At 44.6% G+C, this 26,052-nt stretch overlaps 1 protein-coding gene and 1 long non-coding RNA gene across 5 annotated transcripts in view; one reads left to right on the forward strand and one right to left on the reverse strand.

The window, feature by feature from the left end:
• Positions 1–26,052, forward strand: part of ADCK1 (aarF domain containing kinase 1) — a 108,049-nt gene that overhangs the window by 34,485 nt on the left and 47,512 nt on the right. For all 4 annotated transcript variants that reach the window (XM_083448396.1, XM_083448394.1, XM_083448395.1 and 1 more), the window contains one exon: positions 10,256–10,459. In XM_083448396.1, the coding sequence (XP_083304522.1) occupies positions 10,256–10,459 (204 nt within the window). The remainder of the gene's footprint in view (positions 1–10,255; positions 10,460–26,052) is intronic.
• Positions 7,233–19,842, reverse strand: LOC310681457. Its single transcript, XR_014513311.1, has 2 exons — positions 18,942–19,842; positions 7,233–7,666 (listed from the first exon to the last, which is right to left on the reverse strand). It is a non-coding gene; the product is annotated as an uncharacterized lncRNA (long non-coding RNA).

Consider the following 26,052-nt stretch of genomic DNA (forward strand, 5'->3'; position numbering starts at 1 on the left):
AGCACTATTTCTGGTTAGTGGAGTCTGTAACCTGAAGCGTATGTAACCTGAAGCGTATGTAACCTGAGGTACCTAAAACTACTCTGTTGGTCTCTAAGGTGCTACATTATAATTTTTTTATTCTTTTGGAATGATTCTTTTAAAGACCTTCTTAGATCATATAGCTTTTTTAAAGACTTGATTCTTTTAAGGGAGTTTATAGGTTTTAAAAGAGAGTCTGTTTAACTATCTTTTAAAAGAATAGTTTTAATTTATTTTGATTACGGCAGACCAACACGGCTACCTACTTGAATTCCGTCAGGGTTGATCCTGGGATTAAGGATCCCCACATGATGCAGATCACGTCATAGGGTGATCATACCAGATTTCCATTTGGGGTGTTCTGTGGCCCGTAAGCTATTGGAAAGAGCCCTACAGGGCTACCCTAAATTTTGATCCAGAATCTGGGGGTGGGGCATGCACTCACCCCTTAGCATTCGACTGAAGAATCCAACCCAATGGCTTTACCTGCCAAAGTTGTGACAGTTGCTATGAGGAAACCCCCATTTATCGGCAAGCAAATTCCTCCGTGGCCCTGAGTAATCCCATAGCAAGGCCATATAAGTGCACTGCCCACTTACCTCCAGGCAGAGCCACAGTATACCAGGTGGGACGACTGACCAGGTACGTCACAGCACAGCCGGCTTTATGCCCTGGCAACGGACATGACAGAAGAACATCCCTGCCACGTCCATCGCCGAAGCACCCCCCCCCCACTAGGGCCATGTTGAATTTAAATTTTGGCGGGCAATTCTGCCAATCCTTGTGGTCAGCTGAGATGAACTGTGACATAAGCCAGTAATGCAGGCTAAGGGCTGTTTGGCTGTGGGGGGCTGCAACTGCTGCTGCTGCCGCCGCCGTCTGGATACGGTAGGTGGTTCAAGAGAATTTGGTGAGTACCAGGTTGGAAAAAGCTGTAGTAGAGCATTAGTTGAATAGAGGGAGGAAGTACAGTAGCCCTGCTTTGAATTTGTGAAGAGAGGGTGCTTAGACTTTTCTCAGTGTTCCCATACCACTAAGGCTGCAGTCCTATTCACATGGACCTGGAAGTAAGCCCCCTTGAACTTGATGAGACTTATTTCTGAGTAGACATGGATAGGCTTATGCCATGGGTTGGCAAACAAAGGCCCGAGGGCCGGATCAGGCCCAATTGCCTTCTAAATCCGGCCCGCGGACGGTCTGGGAATCGCCGCGTGGATCGCCAGCGTGTGTGTTCTTTCCCTCTCCCTCCCTCTCCCTCCCACGGCGCCACTGCCGGCACCGCCTCCTCCCTCCCTCCTCCTGGCTTCTCTCTGCCCTGCCTAGAGGAGGAAGGGGGCTGGGCTTTGTTGCTGCCAGCCCCTCTCCAGGGCCCTTTTCTGCGCCGCTCATCGTCCTACTACTGCTGCCACCCCCTGCCGCTCACAGGACACAGGAGCTGTGGTTGGCTGAGCACCCCTCTCGAGTCGCCGCCATTTAAAGCAGCCCCTCTCTGGAGCCCTTTCGTGCGCCTCTCATTGTCCCTCCTCTGCCTTTCAACCCCCCATACAGCCCGGCCCCCCACAAGGTCTGAGGGACAGTGGACCGGCCCCCTGCTAAAAAAGTTTGAGGACCCCTGGTTTATGCTGTAGTCTGGCCTGCTGGGAGCCTGAGGGCCCCGTTCCTGCCTCTCTCTACCTGGCCCAGGGCAGGGCCTGGCAGGCTTCATAAGAACTGCTGTTGCTGCTGCCACTGCCCAGCAAGGACTGGGGTATTTGGGAGGAAGTTTTGTCGGGAGTTTTTGCTGTTATTGATATTAATTTTTTTGTATCTTTATTTTTATAGGAAACTGTTCAGTTTGGTTATGTAGTTTTTGTTGTGTTTTATTTATTTTTATGACTACTCTGCTATGTTTGTAACTATGTAAATCTTTTCATATTGTAAGCTGCCTGGAGCATTGTTTTAACTGTGGAAAGGCGACATACAAATAAAATGATGATGATGATGATGTAGAGTTTATTTGATATACCACTTGATTGTAAAAAAAAAAATCCATTGAAACGGTTTACAAGAGGAATAAAACAATAAAATTACAAGCAATCTCAGTTAAAAACAGCTATTTAAAACATCCAAAAATGATGAAAATCAGCAATAAGTTACAAAGAGATCAAAACACATGTAAACATTCTACTTATCTGGGTAGGTTTATGTTAACATAAATGTTTTTAGCAGGTACTGAAAAGAACAAAGTGAAGGCAAAATTATTATTATTATGATGTCACTAGGCAGGGAGTTCCTAAGAGTGGGAGCTGCCACACTAAAAGAACTCATATCATCCCTGGGAGTCCAGCAACAGCTGGAGGGTCACAGATTCCTCATCCCTGGCATAAGGCAGTGTAATATTTTGAACTTAGAGCTAGTTTAAAGTAGGGCTGGCAAACCCCCAAGACTGGGACATCTTGCCACAACTTCTAAGCTAAAACACATCAAGTCTGAATGTGGCAAACATATTTTTGCAAGCAGATGTATCAGATAGGTATACCCCCCCGGGCCAGCTGGGATTGGTTACATCTCCCTTTTAAGGAGAGACTGGTTCATGCTGAGACTAACTACAGACACGTTTGCTGTTCTTATAAACCACATTTCTGCATCCTTCTAAGCACGCATGAGTATCTGTGCTACTATTTGATTGATTGACTGATTTTGACTGATTGATTTCTACACCACCCTTCACAGAAAAAGATTTGCCAGGGCACGGTGACTCAGGCAGGTTCGCAGTGCTCTGTGCAGAAATGCTTACAATGAAATTGGCTTTTGTGAATTTCATTCAATGAAAAGGTCAACTTGTATTAAGAGTGAAAGTCAAGAAAATCCCCTGGGCTAAATGCGGTTGGAGATCTAGTGAAGTGCAGGGCTGGCTTTGGATATGAGGGACTCTGGTTCAAATACAATCGTACCTTGGAAGTCGAATGCCTTGCGACTCAAATGTTTTGGCTCCCGAACGCCACAAACCCCAAAGTGAGAGTTCCGGTTTGTGAACGTTTTTGGGACCCGAATGGCTGACAGAGGTTCCCTGGCTTCCGATTGGCTGCAGGAACTTCCCACAGCCAGTTGGAAGCCGTGCCTTGGTTTCAAAATGTTTTGGAAGTCAAATGGACTTCCGGAATGGATTCCATTTGATTTCTGAGGTCCGGCTGTACTTGTTTGAGTGCTGTATGGTTCCTCCTCTTTTTCTAAATAAAATAGCTCCTCTTTTTCTAAATAAAATAGCTTGTTTCAGTATCTCTTCCTTTGCTAACCTTTATTCCTGGCCTGTTTTCTATTGCTTTTCCTCGAGGCAGGATAGCCAGAAGTGACTGCAAATATACCATCAATTTAGGTGACGACACTGATGGTATTTCTTGTGATAGCAGTCATATCTCAGAGGGGAGGGAACTTCATAATTGAGGTGTCACCACTGAGAAGGCTCTCCTGTTACAGCATAGCATGTATCAGAATGTTGCAAGGCCTCTCTCATAGATCTTAACAGGGACAGGCCTGGGCAACTCACTGTCTCTCACCCTCACAAGTAAAATGGGAAAGTAAAAGGCCTACAGGTTTGATGCAAGAATAAACAGGGTTATGTTTACAAAATAATTTTTTTAAATTAAAACAAGCTATATCAGACAATTAATAGTAATGATAGTTCAATCACCACTACTTATTTTATTCCGCCGCTATATTGTGTCAGTCAGGGCATGACAAATGTTTTCCAATATGTTGGGTTTTGACGCTAGTGTAGGCTTCTCATTTCTCAGTGTCACTCCAATTTTAATAAAGCAACTGGCATTATATCATTGGTGCTGTCTGGTGCCTTTCATAAGGGCTCACAGTGCCAGAATAAACTGCAATATGGCTTCAGAAATCTTGTTACCCCCTAGAAGTTCCACATCTGCTTTCTGAGCTGAATCTGAATCTAGTGCATTGGCAGATGGTTGGGTGTGGCATTGTTAAGATGAACCTGGTCATGCCTACATGCCGAGCTGGCACAATGAAATCCCATTAATCCTCTATAGCTCATCCAGCTCAGGAATCCAATCGAGCCCCCAAGACCACCCAGCAGACCTGGGCAGCCCACCTCAACTCCTCTGTTTTACAGCATCAGGAATCAATTCAGGCATTTTGGACCCTGCCCAGTCTGTACATGGAAGGAGTAATGGCACCTCCTTCCTCTTCAGACCTCAGTTCCAGGCCCTTTTTAGTGTGTAGGGCATAGGAGCCAACCTCTAGGGGCTGAGGGGTCTTTGCCCCCCAATAAAATATTTGAGGGAGCTGCAGCTCCCCAAAGTTGATGGGCATCGTCATTCAAATGGTGTGTGTACATTGCGTCATATGATTGATTACGTGGGGCAGGTCTTACCTGGGCCCCCCAATAATTTATCACCCTTGGGGTGATAAGCAGAGTTCTTTCCATTTCTTTCTCGTCATGCTGATGACATCTCAATTCACTCTAGTTCTAGTAATAACTATTGGGCATTTGAGTGGAATTCAACTTGGAAGTCAAGTACAGTGGAAGCTTGGTTCCCAAATGTCTCCGTTGATGAATGTTTCAGAACCCAAATGCCAAAAGCCTGGAAGTAAATGTTTCCTTTTTTGAACATGCCTTGGAAGTTGAACGGCTTCCGCTGCATGTTTTTCGATTTTCACCGCTGAAATTGGGATTCTCCCTTCGCGCCTGGGTTGTCAAATGTTTCAGAAGTCGAATGGTCTTCCGGAACAGATTACGTTCGACAACTGAGGTTCCACTGTACTGGAAAAGTTTAGGCAGTGTCTGATCATTGGTCATGTTTTTGCATCTCATGCATTGATTATTTTCTAACTGTGTGTAGGGGACTTTACCAAAGTCCACTTGAAAATATTCTGCTTAAAAAATCTTCTCTTTTCTCACTGTCTCTGTTCTTTGCTAGAATGTTCACAAACTAATAAATTGGAGAGGAAATGGTTTTCCCCTCTCCTTTGGCAAAAGCTATGCTGGTTTGTCACGTATCATATTCAGTGAGGTGATTTATAGCTCTGTCATTAATTATTGTTTCGGCTTGTTTATTTGCTGCTGAAGTAACTGAGAGCCCTGGGATGGTTCTGTAGCTAAAGGATAAAAGAAAAAAAATGGAAAAGAGGAAACCAAAGTAAAGCATAAAACAGTTCAGGGTCAGGAGACCTAGGTTCAACAACAGATCAACTATCAACTTACAGTGTGACTTTATGGACAGAAATACAGCGTTCAATACTGGTGACTGGGAGTTGCCACTGAGACCATATAACACCGGTCCTGAAAGACCTACATTGGCTCCCAGTACATTTCTGAGCACAATTCAAAGTGTTGGTGCTGACCTTTAAAGCCCTAAATGGCCTCGGCCCAGTATACCTGAAGGAGCATCTCCACCCCCATCGTTAAGCCTGGACACTGAGATCTAGCTCCGAGGGCCTTCTGGCAGTTCCCTCATTGTGAGAAGTGAGGTTACAGGGAACCAGACAGAGGGCTTTCTCAGTAGTGCCACCCACCCTGTGGAAAGCCCGCCCATCAGATGTCAAGGAAATAAGGAGCTATCCTATTTTTAAAAGACATCTGAAGGCAGCCCTTTAGGGAAGTTTTTAATGTTTGCTGTTTTATCAGGTTTTTAATACAGTGGAACCTCAGGTTGCGAACATGATCCGTGTGGGAGGCGCATTCGCAACCTGCAGTACCACGTCTGCGCACGCGTGCGACGCGATTCAGTGCTTTTGCACATGTGCGAGTGCCGAAACCCGGAAGTAACCTGTTCCGGTACTTCCGGGTTTGGTGTGTCCGTAACCCGAAAATGCGCAACCCGCAGCGTTTGCAACCCGATGTATGACTGTATTCTGTTGGGAGCCGCCCAGAGTGGCTGGGGAAACCCAGCCAGATGGGCAGGGTATAAATAAGAAATTATTATTATTATTATTATTATTATTATTATTATTATTACCACTTGGTTTGACTGGGCTGATGAACAGTAGTGTCCTCTGTGTCTATTATCTAGGTGGTTTTGCTGCTCAGCAGAGATCAAGCAAATAATTCCTTCAGACTGTGAGCTGCCCTTGATGGTGTTTTAACTCTACTGCCAGAGTCCCTAGTCTGAGTCCCTTGGCATCTTAGATTGTGTTGTTTTAAATCCATCCCAATTTGATGACTTGTTACATTTTAATTGGTCAATTTACCCTAGGCAGTTCTGTGCTCTTGCAGCTTAAACTCTATTATATTTTTTAAGTTGTTGGAGTGAACAGTTCATCTTCTTTATCCCCATCCTTTCAGATATTTCAAGGCTATCATCCCTTCATATTGGTTTCTCTAAACAAGGCATGGCTGGTTTTTTCTGTCTTTTCGTTAATATGATTCATTACAGAAGCTAAAAGTAACTTGAGCAGTAGGAGCAACTTCCTGGGCATTTTCAGAATGAATTGTTTGAATGTCATTTCAGTGCGCTGGACACTTGCATGCTACGTAGGATAGAACTGTGTTAATCTCATTGCTGAATGTTCCTAGTATAACCTACAGGCTGGGAATCAGTAGGATCAGCAGAGTAAACAGCTGGAATTCCTATGCCAATTGCCACCTTTATCCTGCTTTTTCTTAGAAGATTCATTGAGGATTCCTTAACTTACGTCACTCTTGAACTACCATTCTCCGTATTTCCAGTTTAGGACTACACCAATGCATAAGTTGTACAAGGAAACTCTAGTTAGAACACAGCCTTAGGGTTGAAGTAGACAAGATGCCATACACACAATTAGAAATTACATTAATGCCTTAAAAAAAATGAGGCATGGTGGTCCATTTGGGAATCTGGTAGGGGTTATAGTCGATAAGGAGGCTTTAAACCTTTGCTCTCCACTGTACATAATATAAATTCCCTCCATTGCAAAGAAGAGGTGAAGCAGGCCTTGATTTGAATTGGGACCACCATGAGGGGCAGAAAGCTTAGAGCTCTTCCATCCTCCTCCTGCCCCCGCCAGGATTTCAGTCTGGATTGGGGCCCCTGCTGTGACCACTCTTTACTGTTTTAAAAGCCATGCATGCAATAGATAATTGTATGAATGGCATCTTGTTGAGCTTGACCTTTAGTCTCTCTTTAATTCAGTCATAATAATAATAATAATAAAGTGCATAATGCAATCAGTGAATAATGTGCAGGATGTTTGTTTTGTCAAGTAGCATTAAATATTATCTGTTCAGTAAATGCTTTGGAAATGGCAAGAAACAAACTTTTCCCCTCAAGTTATTTATTGCATTACTTGCTGGACAGGTTGAAAAAAAGCTAGTAGCTTGAATTGTATTTTGCAGCGTCATGGCCAGGGATTGTTAATTACCACGTCAAGTACACACAATGAACTGCAAATGGCGTTCAAAATCTTCTTTTTCTTGTTTGGCTGGAGTACCTGGCCTTACAATGTCTTTTGTCGACATGGCTGCCATCTGTTCTGTGGCCTGTTCTTCAACCCGAACATTTAAAGGAGGGAAAATGCTCTTTCAGTACCTATTTCCACGTTGGTGACCAGTGTTATAAATCCGCAGGAATCCCAGTGGGACTTGCTCGCGTGAACTTCCTCGTCTCTGGATTGAGGCAGAATCGCCATATGGCAGAACCATGCTTCCTTTGCAGTGACACTTTGGCTGCAAGGCAATCACTTGCTAGTAACTGGCAGTTAAAAAAGATTTTGAGCTTACATTTTAGGAGGTGAATCAACATTGGGGTCAGATGTCTCTTTTGCTCCTTTGGCTCAATGCGGGCCTAATTGTGTGTTTGCTTTGTGTGTGGAGTGTGGGTGGGTGTTCCCAGTAGCCCTGACACTCTGTACAGTTCCTGAAATTTTGTTGTTGTTGCTGCTGCTTTCTCACCACGAGCAATATCTGGGTTGAAGTGGCGTTTTTTCCCTCAAGTGTGCCCAGCCTGCCCTTCCTTTCTCTGAAATGCAAGTTAATTCCGGACAGCTATAGATAGCCCCTCCCTGTTTTTTCGGCTGATCCCCCTCCCTCCGCTTTCTCCTCTGTTGGAGACAGTGTCGAGGACAATTATCCAAGCTGCATAAAAGCTGTTTCCCTGTAATGGGCTGAACTCCCTGTACTGTGACAAACTGCCCAGCTGCTCTGGCTCCATCCCTCTCTTTCCCCCCCTCTCTTCTCTCCTCCCGCCCTGTCTGCACCCTTTCATTTCCAATCCATTCCAAGCTTTCTCTCTCTCTTGATATCTCTGTCACTCCAAACAACCACATCAAGGGAGCAATGTAAGGCATGCTGCATATAGCTACTGCACTCATGACCACACATTTCCATGGCAGAAGCTTCCTGCTCCTTGCAAGAGTATTATTTTTGAGTCTAGAGCTGAAAGCTGCCTTTTTGCACACCGTCGCCCAACTGCTGCAAGGGGGTTTGCAGAGGCAGGTGGAATGGCAGCTTCTGCTTTCAGCAGCCCAGTGTAAGGAAGTGGTGAGCACCAGGCTTTCGAGGGACTGGAATCCAAATATCTTGCCTGCATGTTTGTGTACCTCTTTAAGGCGGGGGTACTCAACTTTCTTCAACCTGAGGTCCACATGCCCTTCTGGGGACCACATGACGGTGGTGGGTGGAGTCAGAGTCAGAGTCAAAAGTAGGTGGAGCAAATTGGGGGCATCAGAGAATTGTAGAATTGGAAGAGACTACGAGGGTCTTCTAGCCAATATGGGGCTCAAACCCACGACCTTGAGATTAAGAGTCTCATGCTCTACTGACTGAACTATCCCAAGTCAATTCTTTTTCCTTTGTACAGTAGGCTAGCTTCTGCACACACTCACAACCCCTCTCTGTCCCCCATCAGGGTTCAAGGACACATTCCAGTAAGGCAAAAACATTCGGGGGGGGGGATTGAAGCAAGACCACTGAGAGGGGAGGGCGTCTGGCCTGGGGAAGTCTCAAGGGATAGATAGGCCCAGAGAGCTGCATTCAGACCCTGGACCTGAGGTTCCCCACCCTACCTTAAAGCACTGTCTGCTTGGTGCTTATTGAGGAGACAAGATGTGGACATGTAGAACTTCTAATGCCTGCAGTCTGCATACGCGTGTAGGTACTGGCCCACATCAAGCCCTGGTCTGCAATTGTGGGGGCATCCTGGAGAAAACAGTGTCTGTTTTCCCCAAAGATGTGTCCTGTTCTAATGGTAAACACAGGGAGCCTTATGGTAACGCACACCCAGAACAAGCAAAATGGCAGCCTGGGAAGACAAGATACGGAAATAGGTAGCGTATGGTTGGAAGAAAGGGATTCAGTCAAAGTTGGAATATTTATATCTCCATGTATCCACTAAATCAAAAATCCTTACCATTTCCACAAAGCTTTTTGGCAGCTTCCCTTCACCCCCCCCTCTTTTCTTCTGCGATCTATCCAATTCTGGTTCCATTACTCCATTTAAATCCCCTAACACATTAATTCTCATATCTATATATTCCATTAATAACGATCATACTTTAACATAGAATTCTGATTTTCTTTCATTTGATCCATAGATTCCCGCTACTACAATTTGCTCCCCCTCTAGTGATATTTTGACTATTACAATCCTCCCCTCTTTATCTTCATATAACAATTCTGGTTCATATTTGCTTTTAACATACATTACAACCCCCCTCTTTATTGTTACATCAGATGCGATGAATTCTTCCCCTAACTTTGGTTTTACCAATAATCTTTTATGCTTAGTATTGATGTGGGTTTCTTGTAAACAAACAAGGTCCCACTTCTGCCTCTCTAAGATACGTTCAACTTTCTGCCTCTTCCTCCTATTGTTTAAACCATTTACGTTCCAAGATAACGATTTAAATTTCATTCTTTATTAGTTAAAAAATTATAGAGTTAGTAGAAAGAGTTTAAATTATCTGCAGTGGTAAAGGAGAAGGGTTTTGTAATAGTTATTAGTCTGATTATTTACCACTGGTGTAGTTCTTTATCCTTCCACCCTTTGCTGAGCTCTTTCTTCTTCTTCCTCCTCATCTGATAGCTCTCCCTTTCTTCCTTCCTCATTTCTTCCTTCACATTTCCCTCCTCCTAATTCTCCTCGATACTTCCTCCAAAACATATCTACTTTCTCAAATGTCTCAAATCGTCTTCTTTTTCCTTTGAAACTGAAGGAAATCCCCACTGGGTATTCCCATCTGAAGGATATTGATTCAGTCAAAGTTTTGGATGTTTCTGAGTCTTTCAACCTCCCTCCCTCTCTCTCCCCCTCTTCAGGTGCATCTGCGCTCTGCAGAACGTCTACGAGACCTGTGTTGTGCCAATCGGGGCACCTTCATCAAAGTGGGGCAGCACCTGGGGGCTCTCGACTATCTCTTGCCTGAGGAATACACTCGCACACTCAAGGTGCTGCACAGCCAAGCCCCTCAGAGCAGCAGGCAGGAGATTGAGCAAGTGATCTTGGAGGACCTGGGCAAAGGGGTATGTGTGACAATAGGCATGTATTGACTTGTCTGCCAAGCACGAGCAATAAGAATATAAGTATAGCCCTGCCGAATCAGGCAAATGGCACGTCTAGTCCAGCATCCCACAGGGCTCATCCACGCTGCTCCATGCTTTTGAGCCACAGGTCTGGGCTCTCCAGGTGTGTGCCTGAGCAGTTTTGCCGCTTGCTACATTTCAGCAGTAAAACATGGGTTTTCCTGAAAAAGTCCTGGGACAAAAAAAGACCTGCTTGGATGCTGATCTGGAAAGCCCGGACTTGCGCCTAGAAACATGGCACAAAAGGAAGTGTGAACGAACCCACAGTGTGTAACCAGATGCCTTTGGAAAACCTGACAGCTGGGCAGGGGAAGAAACCAAGAATTCAATATAAGTTATTAACAGATGTTAAAGAAAGAGGGGGCTTTGCCCTGCCAGACTTGAAACTGTACTATGAAGCATCTTGACTTTGTTGGTTAAAGGAATGGATGTTGTTAGAAAATACAGATTTGTTGGATTTGGAAGGTTATGATAGATTTGGTTGGCACGCATATTTATGGTATAATAAGACAAAAGTCCATAAAGGATTTGGAAACCATATATTCCGAAGATCTCTATTTGAAATATGGGATAGGTATAAAAACCTATTTGAACGTAAAGCACCACAGTGGCTGTCTCCATTAGAAGTGATGAGTGTGAAAAAGACAAATATGAGTAAAAATTGGGTTACATATGAAAAATTAATACAAAAGGAAGTAAATGGAAAATGAAATCTTATGAAGAGGTTAAAGGATATGTGAATGACTGGCTGCATTATCACCAAGTCAATGAAATGTTTAAACAGGATTTGAGAGAAAAAGGATTTGATGATAATAAATCAAAATTTGAAATAGGGGTATTGAATAATAAGTGTAAAATTTTGTCTAAAATGTATAAATTGCTGCTTGAATGGCATTTGAAAGATGCGGAGGTAAAGTTGGTGATGATACACTGGGCCAAAGATTTTGGGTATAATATACAGTTAAAAGACTGGGAAAAACTGTGGAAAGAAGGATTAAATGTATAAAACAAGTAACAAATGTTGGAAATGTAAAGAAAAGGAAGGAACTTTTTATCACATGTGGTGGGAATGTAAAAAAGTGAAAAACCTCTGGGAAATGATATATAATGAGATGAAAAAGATGTTGAAATATACATTTATTAAGAAACCAGAAGCATTTTTACTTGGCATTGTAGGAGATGATATTAAAAGACAGGATTGTAAGTTGTTTTTATATGCAATGACGGCGTCAATAATATTATTGCACAAAAATGGAAGCAAGAAGAATTACCGACGAAAGAAGAATGGCGGATGAAATTGATGGACTAATCAGAACTAGATAAATTAACAGAAAGGATTTGAAACCTGCGGGATCAGAGATTCTTAGAAGACAGGGGTAAATATACGAACTATTTGAAAAGTAATTGTAATGAACAGATTATGCTAGTAGGACTGCAAGAGGTTTTGTAAGGATTATCTGAAATATTGCAAGAAAGACTATGAGGAGAATTATTAGTTAATGACAATTAAGAGTAATAGATAAATTAAGAAATGCAGAATAAGTGATAATGAAAAATCATCAGAGGTGTTGATGGAAGTCTAAAACATTGTATAAGAAGTTACTGTATTTTTCGCCCTATAGGACGCACTTATTCCCCTCCAAGAATGAAGGTGAAATGTGTATGCGTCCTATGGGGCGAATGCAGGCTTTTGCTGAAGCCTGGAGAGCGAGAGGGGTTGGTGCGCACTGACCCCTCTCGCTCTCCAGGCTTCAGGAAGCTCTCCGTAAGCCTTGGAAGCTCCGCGGGAGTGCAGATATCGGGCAGCCCCACAAGCTCGGGGGACAGCGGGGAGGCGGAGTGCCGCCATCCCGCTGTTCCCCGACCTGGTTTGGATTCCCTGACCTGGTTTTGGGGGGGAAATAAAGGAATTTTTTCCCCTTTATCCCCCCCCCCAAAAAAAAACTAGGTGCGCCCTATGGGCCGGTGTGCCCTATGGGGCGAAAAATACGGTATGTTATATGACTGTTGGAAATGATATGTTAAAAAAACCAATAAAAATGTATATATATAAAAAAGGAAAACCTGCTAGCTGAACAAGCGTGCAGCAGCTACTCGCAATTCCCAGCCACTTGTATTCAGATGCAAAATGCCTCTGACTAGGGAGATAGCACATAGCCATCATGCCTAGTAGCCATTGATAGCCTTGCCTTCTATGAATTTGTCTAATTTTGGGTAGTAGAGTGAACTGAAAGCACTAAACAGTGGTTTGTTGCTGCTTTCAGGTAATAAATGCATGTCCGCTTGTTGCTAAGGATACAGGCATTGTTTTCTCAGCGTAGTGCTTCTGTTGCAGAAATATTGCATTTTTTGCAGTGCTGAAACTGGAGTATTTTGTCACTGCGAAAATGCAGATTCTTTCCCCTAGCTCTCACAGCTGGTACTGTTGAGATTGCTGTGTGCTATGTGCAGCATAATGTTATTGTCACAGACCTCTGTTGGTTATTGAGTGCACCATTGCTAGCAGTGAGTTATACCTGCCTCTGCTGTAAATGTGCATCACACTTTATAACAGAGGTGGCTAATCTGTGATTCTTTAGGTGTTACTGAACACCTAACCTTCCCTGACCATAGGCCAAGCTCGGCCTATCGCTTAACATCCAAAAAACCAAAGTGCTGCACCAACAAGTACAAAATAACCCCTCTGCAGCGCCATAAATCTAACTCAATGGTGTAACGTTGGAAAATGTCGATCACTTCTCCTACCTGGCAGTTATCTTTCCACAAGGGCCGACATTGGTGCCGAAATCCAGCATTGCCTGAGCTCTGCGAGTGTGGCTTTCTCCCGATTGAAATGCAGAGTATTTGAGAACCGGGACATTCACAGGGAAACCAAAATGCTTGTTTACAAAGCTATTGTACTACTAACCTTACTGTATGCTTGTGAAACATGGACCAATTATAAATGCCACCTCCAACTCCTTGAAAGGTTCCATCAACGGTGTCTCCGAAAAATTTTACACATCACTTGGGAAGACAGATGAACTAATACCAATGTACTGGAAGAAGCAAAGATCACCAGTGTTGAAGCAAAGATTCTTCAGCATCAACTTCGTTGGACTGGTCATGTTGTGCAGATGCCTGTTTATCGTCTTCCAAAACAACTGCTCTATTCCGAACTTAAAAATGGAAAGCGTAATGCTGGTGGTCAACAAAATAGGTTTAAAGACTGTCTCAAGGCAAATTTTAAAATATGTAGTATAGACATCAACAATTGGGAAACACTTGCCTGTGAGCTCTCCAGTTGGAGAACAGCCTTTACCCAAGGTGTCATGGGCTTTGAAGACACTCAAACTCAGGACGCAAGGGAGAAACGTGCTAAGAGGAAGGCATGCTTGGCAAATCCACCCTGTGATCAGAAGCCAATGTCCCCACTGTGGAAGGACGTGTGGATCCAGAATTGGCCTCCACAGTCACTTATGGACTCAGTGTGAAAACCTTGCTGCAAGATAGACCCAAAAGAGAAAACAATAGAACACCACTAGTAATCACATACATCTCTCAAGTTAAAACAGTTCAACACATCATCAGAAATTTGCAACAGCTGTTAGATTAATGACAGCTCTTTTTCTGAAGCTCTGGAAGGAAAACCTTTCATTCCCTACAGAAAGCCACCCAATCTTAAACAGCTCCTCACACACAATAATACAACAACCAGACCTAATATGGACACTGACACAAGAGCCTGAAATAAATCTAGATGCCAACTTTGCTGCCATATGCACCTGGACAGCATCATTATTGGCCCCAATAACATCAAACATACCATCTCAGGCCTATTTAATAGTTCATCTTCCAACATTATATATGCTACCAAATGCCAACAGTGCCCTTCAGCTCTCTATATTGAACAAACAGGACAAACTTTACGCCAAAGGGTAAAGGTAAAGGTAAAGGGACCCCTGACTATTAGGTCCAGTTGTGACCGACTCTGGGGTTGCGGCGCTCATCTCGCTTTATTGGCCGAGGGAGCCAGTGTACAGCTTCCGGGTCATGTGGCCAGCGTGACAAAGCCGCTTCTGGTAAACCAGAGCATCACACCGAAACACCATTTACCTTCCCGCTGGAGCAGTACTATTTATCTACTTGCACTTTGACGTGCTTTCGAACTGCAAGGTTGGCAGCAGCAGGGACCGAGCAATGGGAGCTCACCCCGTTGTGGGGATTCGAACCGCCGACCTTCTGATCGGCAAGCCCTAGGCTCTGTGGTTTAACCCACAGCGCCACCCGCGTCCCTACGCCAAAGGATAAATGGACATAAATCTGACATCAGGAATCATAAAACAGAGAAACCAATAGGAGAGCACTTCAGTCTCCCAGGACATTCTGTGCAGGATCTTAGAGTGGCTGTCTTCATTGGTGGAGCTTCATGCTCTGGCACTGGGAGTGGAGAGCAGGCGGAGGCATGGCTGGCGTGCATCCCAGGGGCGTGGCGTGCTGCCCACAGGGGCATGGCGTATGTCCCAGGGGCGTGGCGCTTGTCCTGGGGGCGTGGTGCCCAGCACGGCCGGGGGGGCAACCTCGATAGCACCCCACCAGGGTCATGGTGCCGGGGGTGGTGCATTCCCCTGCCCCCCTCTTCCTCCGCCAGTGGCTGTCTTCTTACAAAAGAATTTTAGAAATACACTTGAAAGAGAAGTTGCTGAATTACAACTCATTACCAAACTAAAAACTAGAGCCCTGGTCTGAATAGATATATTGGATTCATGTCCCATTATACATACTAAAGCTAATTTTGGTCATCTATCTCTTTCAAAATCCCTTGCCCTTCCCTGTGGAACCAACTGCCATAACAGTCATCAACAGTTATAAGGTTGAAGCGATCTCTGCTTCAGAGTATCTGACGAAGTGTGTATTACACACGAAAGCTCATACCTTGAAAGCTTATATTTAGTTGATCTTTAAGGTGCCACTGGAATTACTAAAAAAGATTTTTTCATCTTTCATCTTGTTATTTATTATTTCATTTTGTTATTATCAACACGGCTATCCACCTGAATCTGTTAAAACTGTGTTTATGGAAGACAATCTTACTCGGCTACAAGTGATCGCCAAAGAAGGGAAGAAGAAGAAGAAGAAGAAGAAGAAGAAGAAGAAGAAGAAGACGACGACGATGACTAGCTAGGACTGATGGGAGATAGAGCCCAACAAAATCTGGAGAGCCCATAGGTTAACCTGCTTTGTTTTAACATCTAATACAGGGATAGCTCTTGGGAGTGTAGCTTGTAAGATGCAGCTGTGGGAGTCTGCTGTTCTTAGCAACTGGAGACAGACAATACTTGCTGCACAGAGTTTCAGAGTGTCTTCATGTCTTCTACCTTATTGAGAACACCCAGTTAGCGAAAAACAGGCCAGGTGTGAATTGTTGAGCCTGGGCCACAGAACAGATACGAGTGGCACAAGTAGAACAAAAATGGAAACCCCCCTTGGGAGCCCATTCACTGGACAAGAATAATGGGGGTCAGTTAAATCTACAGTATTCATCTGATTGCCAGCAAACTCAGCAGCTGCACCACCAATGTATCAGTGGGGCTGAGCAGTGTTCATGAGCTAAGGAGTTTGTCTAAAGTGGGTACAGAACAGTTAAATGGGTCGGGTCAGATACAGAGGCATAGATGGGGCAGTGAGAGACAGTTGCTTAGATGATTTCAGACAGGAGATAGAAGACAATTTGGCAGGCTGCATTGCAGTAAAAATGTCTGAGACAGTATTGATCCAAACCAGCAAATCACAGACGGCCTTTTACCTTATTACCATATGAATGTTTGTGGGCCAGAGTTCATTGACATGTTACCACTGAGCTGCTGAGCCCTGTTTTGCTAGAGTGGGTCCCTTTAAAAATTGTTGCCTTGTAGCTAAAGCTTGGCCACTCCATAGGTGTGCCAGTTTTGCTCAGGCCATTGTCAAAGCAACACCTGTCTTTTGTGGGCGATCTTTTGAGTCTTGCAGATCCTTCCTTTGGTACCTGGAACCTGATATCTGCTTTGTGCTGCTAGAGTGTCTCCTCCAGGCCTTGGTCATCACCCTATAGGTCAGGAAACAAGACCCCATGGCTGCCTCTACATAGTGCCCTTGTGAAATAGCCACAGGGTGTTCACTCACCTTTTAATGGGCATCTGCATGATGTCATGTAATGAACAAAAATGTTTATGCTTTCCCTGTTCAGCTTCTGTTTCATGCCTCCCACCGACCTCAGGTGATCCAGCTCCCCCCTCCCAAAATAATTACCCCCCCCCCCAGTTATGGTCTTTATAATTTTCCTTCTCTGTGGTCCAACTCTAGGAGTTAACACTATCACTTTAATCCTTCTCTTTCCAGAGAACATATATCAGTTTTATCCCATCCTTCCCTGCAGTGAGGGAGAGGAAGCAATAATAATTAGCAGTGTAGTGAAGGGAAAAGGAAGTATTTAACGCTTTGTAACATATTATTTGGATTCCAGAAGTCTGGAAGCAGGGCTGCTATTCTCCTTCCAGCTGAATAGCAGTGACTGGGTTCTGCAGAATTTCCACATCTGGAAGCACCCATTGAAAATGGAAATTGTTGGTTCTAAGTATGCTGTAGAGAGCAAAGTAGGGATGGGCAGATCTGTCAATTTCTATTTCACCCAGTTTCTCTTTTTTCTGTCTTAAGTTTGGTTCTCCAGATTTCCACCTCATTTATCAGTATCTTAGTGCAAATTTATCCTAGTATACACATTTTGGTATGCAATTTCACCTAATAAGCACATTTAAAACAAAAAACAATCTTTTTTTTTAAATGTTGTTTTCACAAACATATGCACACTTTACCCTAGCATAGACACTTCTGTACACAGTGTTTGGCTAAGAGAAGTGCAACTTTTGGAAGATGCCTTTGCTTCAGTTTGCACCTTGTTTCAGAAAGTGCGAATTAGGTAAGTTCGCATTCAAAGGTGAACTGAATTGAATTTCTCTCTCATCCCTAGAGCAACGGTAGGTATAGGAATAGAACATCAGAGGCAATGAAGATGACCTGTGCCAGATCCATGGAACAAGGGCCACTCTTAACATTAGATGGCTGCCTTAGGCGGAAGATGCAGAGAGGCTGGGAGGGACAGCAAGGTGCTGGAGGACAAAGCCTGTCCTGCCCTGCTAAGCTAGGCTGCAGCCCTCACATGTGGTGGAGGATGCTGTCCCACTGACAGTTTTGAACTGAGGTAAAAAGGTAAAGGTACCCCTGCCCGTATGGGCCAGTCTTGCCAGACTCTAGGGTTGTGCGCTCATCTCACTCTAAAGGCCGGGAGCCAGTGCTGTCCGCAGACACTTCCGGGTCACGTGGCCAGCGTGACAAGCTGCATCTGGTGAGCCAGCGCAGCACACGGAACACCGTTTACCTTCCCGCTGGTAAGCGGTCCCTATTTATCTACTTGCACCCGAGGGTGCTTTCGAACTGCTAGGTTGGCAGGCGCTGGGACCGAACGACAGGAGCGCACCCCGCCGCAGGGATTCGAACCGCCAACCTTTCGATTGGCAAGTCCTAGGTGCTGAGGCTTTAACCCACAGCGCCACCCGCGTCCCTTGAACTGAGGTACCATACATTTAAAGCTGTATCCTACCACTCTAAAACAGTCATGGTTTTCCCCAAAGAATCCTGGGAACTGTAGTTTGCTAAGGTTGCAAAGAGATCCCTATTCACACTGACAGAGCTACAGTTCCCACAGTAGTTTAATAATCAATTCCTCTTTCCAGGGCAGTGTGGGAATTATAGTTCTGTCAGGGGAATAGGGGGTCTCCTATCAAGTTACAGCACCCTTAGCAAACTACACTTCCCAAGATTCTTTGGGGGAAGCCATGATTGTTCAAAGTGGTAGGAGGCAGCTTTAAGTGTATAGTGCAGATGGGGTCTAAGACTCACCTGCCAGTCCAGTCAGCTTCTGTATATGGAATGGACAGAGAGGCCATTTTGTCTTTTCCCTCAGTTAGCAACATGTCTTGAGGCCGCCCTACATGGAGCTCTCCCCCAGTAGAATGGCAGGCGCTGTTAAAATGAACTGCAAGCTTGCTCTTGGTAAAATGCTACACATGGGCAAGTTGTGCTGGCCTTTTGCTGCACTATAACCATTTCCAGACAGCACTGTCAGCCCTTCCTTTTCGAAAGCCCCCTAATTAACCCTGAATGAAAAACAAATAAATCCCCATAATAACCACATAAATAGCTGTTGCCGTTTACACCAAGGCCATGTGGTGGCAAGGAAGGCTATGTCAACCATGAGCGCTTTATGGCTGGTAAATCAGATTACTTTTCCCCAACTTCATTTGTGATCATGCTTCAAGTCTCTAGGGTGGATTGAGAAGGGTCGGCGATGAAGAATGGGGCTGCAGGGTGTGTTGGCATTTGGAGGTGGTGAGTGGGGTAGACCTACCTGTAATGCCATGGGGCAGGGTGAAATGCAGTCGGTGCAGCAGGATTGGAACATCTAGTAAATCTAGGGTTGTTTGTTTGTGGTGCAGGAGTGCATATAAAGGAACATGCTGTCATGGGTTCACCTTGTGGAGAGTGAATGATGTTTCCATAGATTGTGTAGTTCAGATAGGCAAGGGCACATCTGAGTAGGTGGGCAAGCCCCCAAATAGCCTTTTGTTGCTAATGTGAGTAGAGATGGGGGAATTGCGGGGTTGTCGGGTATAGGGAGATAGCCCTTTTCCCAGCCAAGGCCACATTATTCTGCCCAAGCTGTAGCCTGACCCTTGCTGAACTGTGACATCATAATGCAATTTATGACCACTACTGACACTTGCTGTTCAAATAATCCTGCCTGCTTACTGAACAGTGTTGTGTATGAAGCTGCCTGGTGCTGAGTCAGACCATTGGTACATCAATCTTGTCCTTACTGAATTGACTAGCAATGGCTCTCCAGAGTTTCACAGGGGAAATTCACAGCCGGGATTGACTTTGGAACCTTTTGCCTTCGAAGGAGATGCTCTTCCACTGAGCCACACCCTTCTACCATTTTAATCAGAGATACTGTAGATTGAGCTTGGAAATTATTGTCTTCAAGCTGTGTGCTTTGTCATGAAGCCCAGCTGGCAAATATTTGTGCTTTTTAAGTGTCTGGTTTGGCTGTGGGTGGGAAGCAACAATAAGTTTTAGAAAGAATGACTAATATCCCAGTTAAAACCATACAAACCAGATAACTCTGCTAAGACCTTTGCCTGCTACCACCTCAGTTCCAGCTGCCGGTAGCTAACACAAATGAAATGTGATTACAGTGGTACCTCAGGTTAAGTACTTAATTTGTTCCGGAGGTCCGTTCTTAACCTGAAACTGTTAGAATCATAGAATCATAGTGTTGGAAGAGACCACAAGGGCCATCGAGTCCAACCCCCTGCCAAGCAGGAAACACCATCAGAGCACTCCTGACATATGGTTGTCAAGCCTCTGCTTAAAGACCTCCAAAGAAGGAGACTCCACCACACTCCTTGGCAGCAAATTCCACTGTCGAACAGCTCTTACTGTCAGGAAGTTCTTCCTCATGTTTAGGTGGAATCTTCTTTCTTGTAGTCTGGATCGATTGCTCCGTGTCCGCTTCTATGGAGCAGCAGAAAACAACCTTTCTCCCCAAAATTGTTCCCCCCCCTCACTCAGAACTCTGGGGAGAGATAGAAAGGCAATATATTAAAATACGGCACATGATTTTCTCTCGCTCTGCTTTGGCTGTGTGCGGCTTCTGCGACGGGCCTTTTCTTCTCTCTTGAATACGTTTTCAGCCGCTACTGATCTGCCCCGGTTCCTTTCAGCATTTCAGGCGCTAGACAGAGCCTTCTATGCCTCATTGATTCCCAGCGAGGCAGCTCGAATCCCCTCTCAGCTGCAGACTTTCCTTTCAGCGTTGCTTTGCCCGCATGGGCAGAGCCAGGGTGATATTTAATTTTAAAGAGACAGCAAGAAAATGACAAGTGTGTGTGTGTGTGTGTGTGTGAGAGAGAGAGAGAGAGAGGGGGGGGGAGATAAATAATAAATGAGAATAGTTAGAAAGATATAATGCCGGAGGGGTATGGGTTATGGTACTGAGTAAGTGGTGTGGGCTGTTAGCTTTGAGGAGTAATTTATACTGGAATGTGGAAACGGTGCTGGGAACCTCCTCTCTGTTGATGGTTTAGGATGGGATCTTATTCAGCCAAAGGGCCACTTTCCTCTCTGGACAACTTTCTTGGGGCCACATATCAGGGGTGGGCAGGGCCAGAGGCAAACACATGCACCACCAGAGGCAGAAGTGGGCCAAATAACGAATGTGAATTCTACCTTTGTACAATAAGGCTCATTTCTACACCCGTCCGCACAGTTCTCTCTGGCAATCAAGTGGCATTATTAGAACTGAAGGCACCTTCTAGTCAGGCAAGAACACTCACAGAGTGAATGAAGCTGAGTCTGTGAGGTGCCTGGGCCGGTGAGGGTTTTGTGGCCTGGGGAGAGTCCCAAGGGCCAGATACAGAGGATTGGAAGGCCACATTTGGCCCTCAGGTCTGAGGTTCCCTACCCCTACCTCAGGAGCTCTTAGCGGTTTTCAATATTTATTTAACAGTGCCATTATATTGCCTGCTATTGGAAAGAAATATTGAAAGCAGCTTCCAGAGATAAAATATACATTAAAACAAGTTTAAACAGAAAAACAACAACACAATTTCACGGATATTAGAGAAATTCAGGGCAGAAAGATCCAGTGGTGGTAGCAGATGTTTTTTTAAAATCAGCATTGGAAGCTCCCAACAGTCAGTTTTGATATTATTTATTTCTTAAATTTGTAGTACTTCATGTATTATTAAAGCCCTATTTGCTCAAGCTCCCAGTTCCTGGTCTTCACAAGCCGCAACTATTGGACCTAGATGAGGATGCACACCACCCCCAGAAGCCCTTGATTTCCAGAAGGTGCTTCCAGCAGGCCCAGTAGGGCTTGGATGAGCACCACAGAGCACATGACGAATCTAGAAAAATCTAGAGCCTCATTCCTCTCATTTTAGTTGTGCATCACACGGATCACTCTTATTAGATGAAGCCAACAATCTTGGGTGGAAGTCCATTCGATTACTGCTGGGATAAATTTAGCCCATGCACACATTTGCTTGGCTATTATTTATGGTTTTATATTTCAGAGACATAGTTTTAGATCTTTGAGCGATTGTAATATTGTTTTTTCATGGTGCTGGGATCCTATGTGTAATGGTTCTAGGGGTTGCTCGTGCGTAAACTGGTGCCAACACCTGGCTGGGTTGCCTGAGTGAACCTTTTCTGTCTGGACAGCCACTCACCCGTGGCTGTCTCAATCGCTTGCAGAATCTGTCAGTGGGCGTTTCTTGAACTTCTTCCAGCATAAAAGTTCTTTGACGCCTAGTCGCCGCCTACTCTCCCTGCGCAGAAGCCTTCTGCGCAGGGAGGGTGTGGGCATCGGAGGACCCGTGCTCTCCCCGTTGGTCCCCGGCGAGGAGTCTTGGAGCCACCTCGCCGATTCCCCCATCTGCCCCCCTCCTCTACTGGTGCTACACTGATTTCCTTCCCCAGAAGATGTGCTGCTTCTCTCCCTCCCGGGACGCTCTCCGGAATCTCTCTGGAGCCCTCCCTCTCCTTCTGGCTCCAATGGCAGTTCACTGACACTATGGGAGGAAGAGAAGGGAAGAAATACACATAACAACAACAACAGCAATATTTCATACTAATATTCAGCACTGTGCTATGGTGAATGTTCCATCTGCACAAGCATTATAGCTTGCCAGAAGGAATGACCCTTCTCTTCTCCCCTTGTGCACTGTGCTGGGGGTTCTCCCAACCCCCTGAGCCGTGTTGTATATGCAGAAATCCTTGCATAGTGCTTCTTCTGACAGGCCTGCCTAGGAGAATCCCACCCTCTATTTCTAAAATTAATACTCTTATTAATGGGGGGGGGGGAGAGTTCTACAAACGTAGAGGATTAAATGCTTTGCTACATCAACATTTAAAAGCTAAGATGCACTCTAAGGGACACTGATTATGTTTTGTAGTCCTTTAATGATCTGGAGTTAGAGACATCTGGCAATTCAAAAACCAAGGATTTTAAAATACTTATTATCCTGCTGTTCTGAGAAGCTAGCGTGGATGCCTGGTGGTGCCCAACAACTATGAAAATCACTATATCTGGAGAATATAATTGATCCTGTAGGAGGTCAAAGAAGCAATAAACAATGGCCGGTCCATTGCCTTTTCTGTTCCTGTTGCTTTGACCTGCTGTAAAAATTAGTGTCCAAACTTTTGGCTGTTCTTTAAAATAATATATTTACAAATGTCCTTTTTATAGTATATTTTAGAATATATTTACTTAAGTGAAAGTTTTACAAGGTCAAATTTGACAATGGGTAGTGAAAATATAAGAAATGCTGTTGTTTTGTGCTGGATAAATAAATTTTGGTAATACTCAAAAGACAGTACAAAAGTGTGTGATTAAATTTTAGAGGCCATTTACAAAAAGTCTTCAGGTTGAGTGTTTCAGGGTTGACCTCACTTTCAAAGAGTGAAGATTTTATCCCTTATCTGTAGCCCAGCTGTGATGCAAACTGGCCAGCTGAGCCAGAGATCCACAGGATCCTAACTCACTGGTGGAACTTGAATTTGGACTGTCCCTTTAGATACCAAGGTGACCTTGCTGATGGCAGAAGAAAGTATCACATGTGAAAAAAAACAGAAGCAAGATGACTGTTTGAAAAGAGACCTGTTGTACAGTGCAGTGTGAGCTAAATCAGTCTTCTCCAACATGGTGCCCTCCAAATACTTTGGGTTTCAACCCTGATCCATCCAAGCCAGCATGGCCAATGGTCAGAGCTATAGTGCAAAATATTCAAAGGGTACCAGATTAGAGACGACAGGGCTAGGTGTTACAGAGCCTTAAGATTTCTAGTCTTATCAACATACTTTTTATTCTACAGAAGAAATGAGATAGCTGTGGAATTAGCCCAGGTAGTGGAAGCCACGCAACAGAAAGATGTATAGATAACCTTGGCAGAGGGCCTTCTCGGTAGTGGCACCTACCCTGTGGAATACCCTGCCATCAGATGTCAAGGAGATAAGTAACTATAGAACCTTTAGAACACATCTGAAGGCCTTAAACATCTGTTTAATGTTTGGTTATGTTTTTATATATGTTGGGAAGCCACCCAGAGTTGCTGGGGCAACCCAGTCAGATGGGTGAGCTACAAGTAATAAAACGATGATGATGATGATGATGATGTCACTGAACACATGGGCCTCTCCTTCCCACCAGTGCTCAGGGCAGCTCTGGCTTCAGGATTGTGCAAGAGACTTTCCAATGGGTCCTGCTGAACTATGGCCCCTCAATGAGGCCTACCCCTCCTTCAACAAGAGTTCTTGGCTCATTCATCCACAAACTACTGGTCTCCCAAGTAATGGAAGGAGAGAGAATAATGAGGATGAGGGCTTGTCCTGGGTGGAGAGTTTAGCTCAATGGGCCTTGCTTTCCATGGTTTCCGGCAGCTGCCCACCTTGGCAGTGAGTGCTAGTGTGCTAAGGCGCTGAACTGTGGACATGAGGTATATGGAGGTAGAAGCAACATGATTTAGGGCTACGCTCACTGTAGCATTGTGTTGTTCTGAAGAGTGGTTTGTTGTCCCTGGATAACCTCGCAGAGAGCCTGCTCAGAATATATTGCCGAAACCTCGTGACCCTCAGAAATGTGAACATTTTTCAAAGAGCAGCGCAGCTGACAAGGTTCTCAGCGGAGTGACTTTTGAGAAGCGGTATAAAGAATTTAAAACTAGGTACTAGGCACCGCGATAAATTCTTCATTTAACCTCATTTTATCTATGCATGGGCTAATGTGAAATGTAGGTTAGGGGGCACATCTTGCCAGAGGGTTGAAATTCCTACCATTCACTACCTATGACACCCAAACGAAATAATAAATCTAATGGCAGTTGAAAGTATCTCTTGTGCAGGTGGGGGTTCTTCTGCACATTTGCGATTTCACAATACAAGTATTTCACTAGTGATCATACTGAGTCAAACAATTGGCCCATCTCACTCAGTATTAGGGGTCTTGTGGAAAACTGCATAAGGGTGCATTAGAATTCAGAGAATGATAGAGCTGGAAGGAGCCTTGGAGGTCATCTAGAAAAGCCCTCTGCTCAGTACAGCACAGTCTATTTTGAATGACTCCTGATTCTGCTTGTTCATCCCTAGTGCCGTGTAAAAACTAAAGTTTACTAATTAAGTAGGTGGTGATGCCAGCAAGAGCTCCTTGAACGAAAGGGGAATGTCTGGCTTGCTTCTTTCTTTCTTTCTTTCTTTCTTTCTTTCTTTCTTTCTTTCTTTCTTTCTTCTCTCCTCCCTCCCCACCTCCCTCCTTTTTTAAAGCAAAATGAGTAATTGCTAGTGCTTTGACCCTGCAGCATTCCTTTCTGTTTGGCATCTTGGGAGTTGAACTACAGGCCTCACAATCTTTCACAGGAAATGCTAAACTGGTCAGGAGAGAGTCCCTGGAATCAGTGTCTTAAAGTTTTGATGTTGGATGTTTGCAGGCTGAGCAGCCCTACTCGATACTGTCTCTTTGCTGGTGACCTGCTTTCTGAGGCCATTTTATTTGGATCATATCCTACTGGCTGGGTACTGCTGGACAGGTGGGGAACAAACCTCCTCTTCACTTGGGGATTGTGCAAACACAAATGGCTGCTTCTCTATCATTTACTTCTTTGGTATGTTTCCCTAATGACATAAACAAGTTCCTTTTCTTTATGTATGCATTCGGGATAATATGTACAGTGATACTATGCTTGACCATATCTCAACTGCTCTGGCAAAATCTGGACAGTTGGCAGCGCAGGACACCTCCATATTTTGCGGGAAAGATTCAAGTGCATACCAGGAAATTTAGGTTTAGGAAAGTGACGGGGATAGTGCATTGAAAAGTGTGGAAAAGTGCATTGAAAAGTGTGGAACGAACCAGTGATTAATGGGATGACATAAAATCCTGCAAGCAAATCAGGGTGATTGCAGGATGACGACGCATTGTCACAAAAGCTGCCAGTAAGCAAATCAGAACAGATGCTCAGTGAGGACTGGACAATGTGCAAGCAGATCAGGATGAAGTCTCAATAAACAGGTGCTCTGGGGGAGTCCTCGGTGACTAGGGCAGTCTCTTTGCATGACTCCCCTGCAAGTCCTGCTCCACAGTGACCAGTAGATGGCCAGCTAGATCCACCCTGAACGGGACCGGTTACGGAAGTTGCAGGACCAGCATGCAGAAATCTGGATGTAAATAAACTCCCCACTTATTTTTGTTTTCCTTTATTTAAAATAGTCCTCTTCTAGTAGAAATCTCCTGGTGAGATCCTTCTTCTTCCTCTTCCCTGACAGATATCAATTGTTGCCAGATGCTGGTGTTTTTGGAGAAATTCCATAAGAACATATGCTGAATTAGACCGTTTTGCCATTGAACTCAGTGCGGTCAGCAGCAGCTCTCCACCCTCTCAAGCAGAGATATATTCCCATTACTT

The sequence above is a fragment of the Podarcis tiliguerta genome (genome assembly GCF_965153285.1).
Source record: "Podarcis tiliguerta genome assembly, chromosome: 1".
Classification (NCBI taxonomy): domain Eukaryota; kingdom Metazoa; phylum Chordata; class Lepidosauria; order Squamata; family Lacertidae; genus Podarcis; species Podarcis tiliguerta.